Source organism: Podarcis tiliguerta (genome assembly GCF_965153285.1).
Source record: "Podarcis tiliguerta genome assembly, chromosome: 16".
Taxonomy (NCBI): Eukaryota; Metazoa; Chordata; class Lepidosauria; order Squamata; family Lacertidae; genus Podarcis; species Podarcis tiliguerta.
In genome coordinates, this window is record NC_139549.1 from 18,913,083 (window position 1) to 18,922,478 (window position 9,396).

General features: G+C 48.6%; 1 protein-coding gene across 1 annotated transcript; it reads left to right on the forward strand.

The window, feature by feature from the left end:
- The first annotated feature begins 1,072 nt into the window (after positions 1-1,072).
- On the forward strand, positions 1,073-8,817 carry LOC310666488 (Golgi-associated RAB2 interactor protein 4-like). The gene is made up of 7 exons (XM_083417401.1): positions 1,073-1,202; positions 1,792-1,953; positions 3,032-3,234; positions 4,205-4,451; positions 6,635-6,918; positions 7,838-7,896; positions 8,604-8,817. Exons 2-7 carry the CDS (start codon positions 1,795-1,797, stop codon positions 8,714-8,716), a joined length of 1,065 nt encoding a protein of 354 aa, XP_083273527.1. The 5' UTR covers positions 1,073-1,202; positions 1,792-1,794; the 3' UTR covers positions 8,717-8,817.
- The last annotated feature ends 579 nt before the right edge of the window (positions 8,818-9,396 follow it).

A 9,396-nucleotide genomic window follows, 5' to 3' on the forward strand; every position in this document is an offset into this window, starting at 1 on the left:
GGTGACATGATAGAAGTTTATCAAATTATGTGCAGCCTGGCTAAAGTGAACAGAGATTTTGTTGTTGTTGTTCCTTCCCAGAACTTGTGGATGTCCAATGAAGCTGAACGCTGGAAGATTGAGGACAGATAAAGTAAAGGACTTCTTCACACAGTGCATAGTTAAACTATGGAACTCCCTGCCACAGGAGGCAGTGAATGGCACCAATTTAGTTGGCTTTTTTAAAAGATTAGATAAATTCATGAAGGATAAGGCTGTCCATGGCTATTAACTACAGTGGCAATGCTCTGCCTCCCTGGTTGGAAGCAGTAATGCTTCTGACTATTGTACCATGAAGGAAGAGGGCTCTTCTGCTTGGGTCCTGCTTGCTGGTTTCCCAGTTGGACTATATGGGCCATTGGCCTGATCCAACAGGCTCTTAGAATCATAGAACTGTAAAGTTGGAAGGGACCCTAAGGATCATCTAGTCCAACCCCTTGCAGTCAAGGTTACCAGACGTCCCCATTTCCTGGGGACAGTCCTTGGATTTACAAATCTGTCCCCATACAAATTCCATTGAAGTTGAAAAGTGTCCCCAGATTCATTGAAAAAAATCTGGTAACCTTATTTGCAGTGCCAGGATATGCAGCTGTCGCATAAGGGGATCAAACCTGCAACCTTGGCAATATCAGCACCGTGTTCTAACCAACGGAGCTATTCAGGTGTTCCGTTCTTATTTATTTTTAAAACATTTTAATTCTGCAATATCAGTTAGGCATGAAATTAAATGCCCACGGTTGCTAAAAGCCCACTTGATTTGACAGTCTATTAACAAGATTAAACAATAGTGTGGGAGGAGACATTAGCGTTTGGTCAAAAGTTTGCACTTCAGAAAAGTGTGTTTTTGTTTCTTCCACTAGATGGAGTTATTGTGCCTTTATAACCGCCGTGCAGCAACCTCTGTCTCTCTTGCATTTTTGCTGTCCACATTGTGGTTGTTGCATCCACAAGAACCCTCTTGCGAAACAAAAAAAGGTGGCAGTCCCGGGGACCAACCTGCCTTGGCTCAAGAATTCTGCAGGCAGATCCATGGCAATGGAGTGAGAGGTCATAGAGGGAAGGATGACATCACAAGATTGCTCCCGCAGAGAGCTACATCCAAGGGGCCTGGGAAAAACAGGGACTGAGCAGGGCTGGCAGGAGGGGCCGGAAAAAGACCACAGGTCAGTTGCTGACACCCTTTAAACAAGCCGTGGTAGAAGCAAGCGATGAGCACAGGCACCAGAGCGTGTCCTTAGACCCAATGCCCCATGAGTTGGGTTGCCAACTGATGAGGGGAGAGCTGGATCTGCTTTTGCAGAAGCCACACCTACAAGCTCAAGATCTACAGCAGGCATAGGCAAACTCAGCCCTCCAGATGTTTTGGGACTACAACTCCCATCATCCCTAGCTAACAGGACCAGTGGTCAGGGATGATGGGAGTTGTAGTCCCAAAACATCTGGAGGGCGAGTTTGCCTATGCCTGACCTACAGCTTTCTAACCTGATAAGGTCTGCAAATCAAGAGGCCATTAAAGGCACAGGAGCAGCAGTCAGTGGGAAACCTGGCAATCCTGCAAAAACAACTCACAAACTAGGACACTCAGGGAAGGTGAAGGTTGCCACCTTTTCCTCTCAGCTTTGCTCCTGTGCCTTTATAACAGTAGCCTGACACATGCACACATATACTTATCTGCTGCAGCCCTTAATTCTTGCATGCCTCTTGCCCCTCCCTGCTCTTGTTCTAACCACTAGTCTCTCACACCCCATGTAGGCCATGGAGCAAGGGAAGACGATGGAGGCGCCTAAACCACCCAGTCACATCGCCACCAAAGGCCTCTTCAATACAGCTATGGGGCCCCTCCAGAGGCAACTACGCTCCGGGGAGTACAACCTGTTCAAGTGTGCCACCATGTTTGAAAGCGACTTTGTCCAGGTACGGGAACCTGCTCCACGGTTTACATCCTGGGACTCTGGAAATTCCGGGCGTTGAAGTCCAGGGGGTCGGGGAGCACTGAGTCAAATATCCTTCCCCAACTCACATCCAGAGTTTCTCAAGAACTGGGCAAAACTCAGCCGAAGAGAGTTCCCCTTTCTCCGTTGCTGCAGAAACATGTTTGGAAAATTTGGCCCTGGCAGAATTCTCCCTGCTGTCACCACCCCTACAAATAGTCTGGGATGCTGATACGAGACATGCCGCCATGTCTAGGGCCTAAAGCAAGCACTTTAGGCTGCTGTTTTTCTGTTCTAGTGGCAGTGAGTTTCATGGATGCAGTGAGGATGTTAGCTGGTAACCTACATCTGCAGTCTAGCAAGTCTGGTAAGCCTGAAGTTAGTTTTCTGTGGAGTTAAAAGCAGGAGTGTTTTCCTATCCCTACTGGAGCAGTATGGAATTGCAGGCTGTGCTGTCAATTTTTGAGCACAGTTCAGTACATAGCTGTTAAATCTCCAGGAACATAGGGAGTGATGTCTGTTGTTTGCAGAGAAGTGAGGTGATGTTTCTCAGGGGGACTTTGCTCAGTCTGTGTCAGTGGAAGCAGACCCCTTCTGGGCAGCTATCTTCTTAAGCTGGTTTGTTAGGGGCCAGAAGAGGAGTTCATCTCTATCTCCTAAAGGCAGTGTCAGTTTTTTCTCCCAAGCTTAAAGGGAGGTGAAAAGCAGGGAGAGTGAGTCTTGGACTCTTGTTGGACTCTAAGCATGTCTTGACCACAGCAGTGGTGGATGTCTGTATATATTTGCTACCAATATGCTTTTATGCCTGTCAAGTATGCTTCTACACTTGATCAAATCTTTATGGCGCCCATGAGTGTTTATTGGCTGCTGTGTGTACCTTCAACCCTGAAGACACTTCCAAGGAAGGAGCTGCCTTGAGATGTCACTCTGCCGAGTATGGATACTGGCACACACACACACGTAGCCAAAGTGATGCCGGACCCAATCCTTCTAAATCATCCATCAGAGGTTGGTGGATTGATCCAACAGTCATCACATGGTAACTTCTCTTTGCATTGCAGGTCAGCAAGCGAGGTGGCACCTTGGACGTCCACAATCAAGTCCAGATGGTGCGGGTTGCCATTGCGGCCACCGGCCCAGGCCTTCAGGTCCCCAACGTGCTGTTGCTGGCCCGGCCAATATTCCCTTCCCGACAGCAGCCTCAAAGCCTCCAGGCCGCCCGGTTACACCGCACTTCGATGAATACGAGGTTTGAGCTGACCAGGTGAGGCCCAGCTTGCCCATTTTCACACCAAGGCAGCACCCTGCTTAAAAAGGCCACATTCGCATGATTTAGAGCACTATGGTCCAACAGTCAAGACTTCCTCACAAAGAATTCTGGGAGCTGTAGTTTGTTAAGGGTGCTGAGAGTGGTTATGAGACCCCTATTATCCCCATAGAGATACAATTTCCAGCAGGCCCAGCCCACCTATGGGTCAAAATGAGGTGACTGCCTCAGGTGGCAGGATCCACAGGGACAGCAGATCCTAATACAGTGGTACCTCGCATTAAGAACTTAATTCATTCTGGAGGTCTGTTCTTAACCTGAAACTGTTCTTAACCTGAAGCACTACTTTAGCTAATGGGGCCTCCTACTGCCGCTGCCCCACCACTGCGCGATTTCTGTTCTCATCCTGAAGCAAAGTTCTTAACCCAAGGTAATATTTCTGGGTTAGCGGAGTCTGTAACCTGAAGCGTATGTAACCCGAGGTACCACTGTATAGGTCTTTATTCCCTTGTTCCTGATGTAGATTTTCACTCACCCCTTCTTACCTGGTGGGGAAGGGGGCCCCATTTTGTGGTTTACCTCAGGTACCAAAAATATATTGGGCCGACCCTAATTTCCAGGATGGCTTAACAATCTATCCCTCCTTACAGGGAATTCTGGGAACTGTAGGCACTGGCTCCCAAATGCTGGCAACCACAATGGGAAGCCCACAAGCAGGACGTGAGTGTAGCAGACCTCACTTTGTTTCATTCTAAATTCTCTTGCTGCTTTCAGAGGTAATTTTTAAGAATGGCTGTGCTATTTCAGTGAAAGTTCCTAAATCTTGTGTATGCCGTTAAAAAGTCTTAATAAACAAAGAGGGTGCAGATTGTGGTGTGATGGCAAGTCAGTTCATGGACCCCATTTTGTGCTCCCCCAACAAACACACATACAGATCTTTCTTCTTTCACTCCCCATCTCCCTGCAGGCTCCTTCCCTTGTGCTTTGTCAAGATCTCCATCCATGACTTTGATAAGCAACAGCTCCGATTCAAAATGTCCACCGGCCGCACTTTCTACCTCCAGCTCTGCCCACTACCAGATACACAGGAAAGTGAGTTTGAGTCATGGGTCAAGGTTGTCCACCTGCTGCGACCCCCCTCGGACGTTAGCCTGAAGAAGGAGCCTGTTGAAGACCTATGGAAGCCAGGCCAGCCTGCTCTCAACGCTACAGCTGTGAGTTCCTTTGGGGTGATGGAAGTGAAGCCCCTAAAAGTAGGATACCCGGAACCTTGGGAATGCAGGGGGGATGTGGGAAGGAAGGTGAAAATATTGGCAAAACCTACTGGTGTTTCACAACTAGCAGAGCACACGCAGAGTTCACGAAAGCAATTGGCAACTTGGCTGCAGACAGGATGGATGAAACAGGAACCAGGAACTTGTAGTTAGGTGTTTATTATATACAGTGCCTATTTACAGGAACAGAACAGAACACGGATCTTTAACTTGCTCTCTCATACACAACTCACAACTCCTACACTGACACTCGTACATTCTAGTTAGTAGGCCTGTGAGAGAGCTTGACCAATCAAGAAGCTGTCTCCATGCCTCTGTATCACCAGGCAGACTTACTCCTTCACATTGCCTTGGCTATCTGCCAAACCTTAATTGGCTCTGTGTGCATAGCTGCACGTATTCAGATTCCCAACAGAAAATAGGGACACACCTATAGTTAACACACACTCCTCCCACACCAAAGATTACTTCAGAAGACCCCAGCCCTCTCCATTCTCACAGATGGATGATCTCTACCATTTCGGAGATGGAAGTAGGGTAATCTTTGAGGACTTCCACCATCCCTGCTCTTGCACCAAGGATTGCTGTTTGAGATGTATTCTGCCATCCCTTCACAGATACCCCACTCTTCTCCAGCACTTCTGACACCAGTGTTGCACACATCCCAATCTCTGAGCAGTGAGAGACTCCAGGTGTCCTTGCTCTTTCCCAGGGTTCAGTTTCTTTGGAATGAAGGTCAACTGAGACTGTGGTGTCTTTATGATATATGGTTTTCTTGACACATATATTCAACCTGAGCATAGGATGGAGGGGCTCACAACATTAACACCAAAACGGATATTGCCTCCCCATTAGAGTTCCAGGGAAGCCCAAAACCTTAGCTTTGGAATCCAGCACCGAGCAAAACATGCCTCTGAGTCTCCAGCTGCCAGCATTAGCAAAAATTCTCTCACAACTTTCACATACACAGTCTTGTCCTATTATTCTCCATCCTAGGATGATGTGGCATATAACCAGAACAGATGGGGGGGAAACTCACCCACATGTCTCTATGGGAACAGAGCTCACACTTTTAAGATGTGAATGACAGGTATTTATTTAACTGAGCAGCTGAGGCCATTATCTTGACAAATGAACTGGCCTAATTGGTTCAGCAAGCTTCCTCCTATAGATTCTAGCCTCCCATACACAGGATCACTGGTCTAGATTATACCCACAGGTATAATCTAGACCCCCTCAAATCTATAACAGTACATTGAACTGGTCTTAGCTGTTTAAAAAGCGGTGTTCTTCAACCTTGGAGTCTCAGATGCTGTTGGACTATAACTCATCCAGCATAGCAGTTAGTCTGGGATGAATGATGGGAGTCCCAGCCCAACAGCATCTGGGGAACCCCAGCTGAAAAAGGTTTAAAGGGAATTTGCATAGCAGAGCTGGGGTGGAGTGCAGTTAGATTGAGAAGTGCTTGGTAGAGCTCTGTGTGTTCTGAAGTAGATTAGTAAAGGTTTCTGAATACTAGTTGTTCACATTGTTTCCTCTCCGTTTAAATAAGGCTGCTAAAATGAAGTAAGTTTGGAGTAACCATGTGTGTGTATGTGAGAGGACTGTGAGCTCCATTCATTTCAGGTTCTGAAAACGTCAGCCTAGCCTCAGCCTGCGCTCAAAATGCACTATTTATTTCTATCTTCTGTACCTGGCTTTGGTTGGCTGATCTGACAGTTCTAGCAAACAACAAGCAAAGTCAGCCTGACAAGCCTCAAGTCTGTCCATCCCTACAACATATTGCAGGTATTACTACTGCACAGCTTGAAGCAATAGGGTGGATAAAAACTGACTCCTCTTGGAATAAATATTGTCCAGACCCAAAATATGGTTCCAAAGCTTTACTAATAGAACTTTCTTCAAACAAATAATGTTGCAGTCAAATAGTTGTAGAAACTTCAGTGGCACCCTGTGCAAGCCAAAAATTAGGCACCCTCCCACACCTCACCTTCTGTTCTGCTCAGTTCACTATGTCATAGTTGTGACGCCTTACGGCACCCCCTAGGCTTGGCACCCAATGTGGGGAAACTGGTCGCGCTGCCCAAAATTAGGTCCATGCCCATTGTTTCCCATCCACCCAGAATCCTGCGCCCCAGCTCCCTGCGGACAGAGAGTACACCCTTGCAGAAGTCCTAAGCACTTTGCAAGAAGAAGAGGACAAGAGGAACCCAGCTGAGCCCTTGACGAATCAGTATAGCATCCTTGAACCCAGCAGCAGCCCATCTCCAACTCCCAGCCAAGGGATACCAGCAGAATCAGAGAGCCTCCCACCTTCAGAGGGTCCAAGTTCCAAAGAGCTCCTTCAAAGGTCCTCCAAGGGCGACAAGAAGGACAGGAGGCATAAGGACCGCTCGTCTGGAAGCAGGTACCAGGGAAATTTTGTGCTGGCAGCCAGAGTGGGGAGCTGGGATTTGAGACTGACGGCGAAAGGGTTCAACCCATCCCACCCCAGACAAACATATGCTGACAGAAAGCTCCAGCTGGACATTATGGCAAGCTAGGTGGTGCACACATACACCAGATGTTTTTGAACTCCAGCTCCCATTACCCCCAGGCAACATATCCAATGGTCAGGGATGATGGGAGTTGTATTCTGACAACGTTGGCTAGCCATATGGTCATTTGGACAACTAGTTCCCAATATCCTATAGTATAAGAACAGCCTGGCTGCTGGATCACACCCAAGGCTCATCTTGTGCAGAATTCTGTTCTCACAGTGGCAGGGGTGTAGCGTGGGGGGGCTGCAGGGATGATCGCCCCAGGCACATTTTTGGGGGGGTGTTGCTCACGCCGCCCTCCCCAAGCCAGCCCTGTGCTGCTTTGCGAGGCTGGGATCTAATCAGATTCCAGCCTTGCAAAGCTGCTGAGAGAGGGCAGCATGAGCCTTGTGTTGCTTTGTGAGGCTGGGATCATTGCAGCCTCACAAAGCACCTGGGGGCTGATGTTGTTCAGCAGCAAGTCCTGGGCAGGCTCAGGGAAGGCAGAGTCAACAGTGCCCCCTCCCCCAAAAAATACATCCTGTATCTGGTAAACCCAAATTTTCAGGAGAAAAGCAGTGAGATTGGTGTTGTTTTTAGGGTAATATTATGTAAATTTGTGCTAATTAAATGGGACTGCAAAAAGCGGCAAACCAACAGTAAACTCCAGTGTGGACAAGCCCTAAATGTGAGCTGGGGGGGAACCACACCCACTTTCTGATTGTCCTCATGGTGAATGGGGAATGGAGGAGGTGGGGTCTCACGGGGACATGGCAGCCATTCTCACAGGTGCTCTTCCTGTTTCAGAAAAAGCAGCAGAAGGAAAAGGTCAAGCAAGTCACGCCGAAGCCATTCATCAAAGAGAGGTAAGAGCCGCTCTGGCCAGCTTCTCAGAGCCCATCCCCAAACACACTGGAAGATCCATGCCACTGTAAGCATCTCAGGGATCAGCCGTGCTTCTGCCTGTCCCTCCGCTGAATCACAGCAAACATCAATTGGGTTTTCCGCAGGGTGGCATTTGCTGCGGTTCAGCAGCAAAGGGCGGGTTTTCCAAGGAAAGCGGTGGCGCAAATGAAAACTAGTCAGACTGTGCCTAGAAAGCATTGGACAAGCAGAAAACCTATTGGAGCTGTGCTTTCTAGGCACGGGCAAGCAGAAGCCCTTAACCCATGAATCTCCGTCCACCCATTAATCCAGGGATGCCATATTGGATCAACATTTCCAAAATCAAATGGATTTGAGAATTGTGGCATCTGAAAATAAGGCAATGGAATAATTGAACTGTCAAATAGGAAGGCACCCTGAGGGTCATCCACTCCAACCCTCTACAGTGCAGGAATAAAGTTATTGCATGTTTTGATGATCCCCAGCCAGCATGACCAATAGTCAGGGGGATGTTGGAGCTGTAGTCCAGCAACAATGGGGGTGGGCACGCTTGTCTACCCCTGGCACAGCCAAAGATGGGTAGGGGCAGTGCTGCATGCCTGTGCTCATGGAGGGGAGGGGCAGCAGGTGAAGGTGGTGGGAGCAGCTCCGCTGACTCCTCTCGGGGTCTCTCCTCCTTTTCCTCCAGCTGCCAGCCGGAGCCCCAGCAAGATCTCCTCTATTCTCATGGGTTCCTTCTCCAGCACCAGCCACAAACACCACAAAGGAAGCAGAAAGGAGGGCAGAGAGAGGAGGCATTGAGAGTGGCCCAAGAAGCAGAAGAGGCCCCAAAGGGACAGAGATGCTTTCCCCTCTTTTCCAACCATCTCTGACTTTAATAATAACAATGGCTAGAAAAACCACACCGTTGTGAGTCTTGGGCCAAGAGGCACAGGGGAGAGGGGAGGCTGGTGGGGGCAGGAGAGGGGAGGGTTAAGAGGGGTCTGGCCAAGGGGAAGGCATGACATCCCATGAGGAAAGTTTGCAGCGTTTGGGACTTCTTAGTTTGGAGAAAAGGCGAGTAAGAGGTGACATTATCAAAGTTTATCAATGTATGTCTGGCATGGAGAGAAAAAAGCTTTTCTCACTCTTTCACAACACTAGAACTCTTTGTACTATGGAGACATTTGATTGGAGCCATAAAATGGCTTAAAGGTAAAGGTAAAGGGACCGTTGACCATTAGGTCCAGTCGTGACCGACTCTGAGGTCGCGGCGCTCATCTTGCTTTATTGGCCAAGGGAGCCGGTGTACAGCTTCCGGGTCATGTGGCCAGCATGACTAGGCCGCTTCTGGCGAACCAGAGCAGTGCATGGAAACACCGTTTCCCTTCCCGCCAGAGTGGTACCTATTTATCTACTTGCATTTTGACGTGCTTTCAAACTGCTAGGTTGGCAGGAGCTGGGACCGAGCAACTGGAGCTCACCCCATCACAGGGATTCAA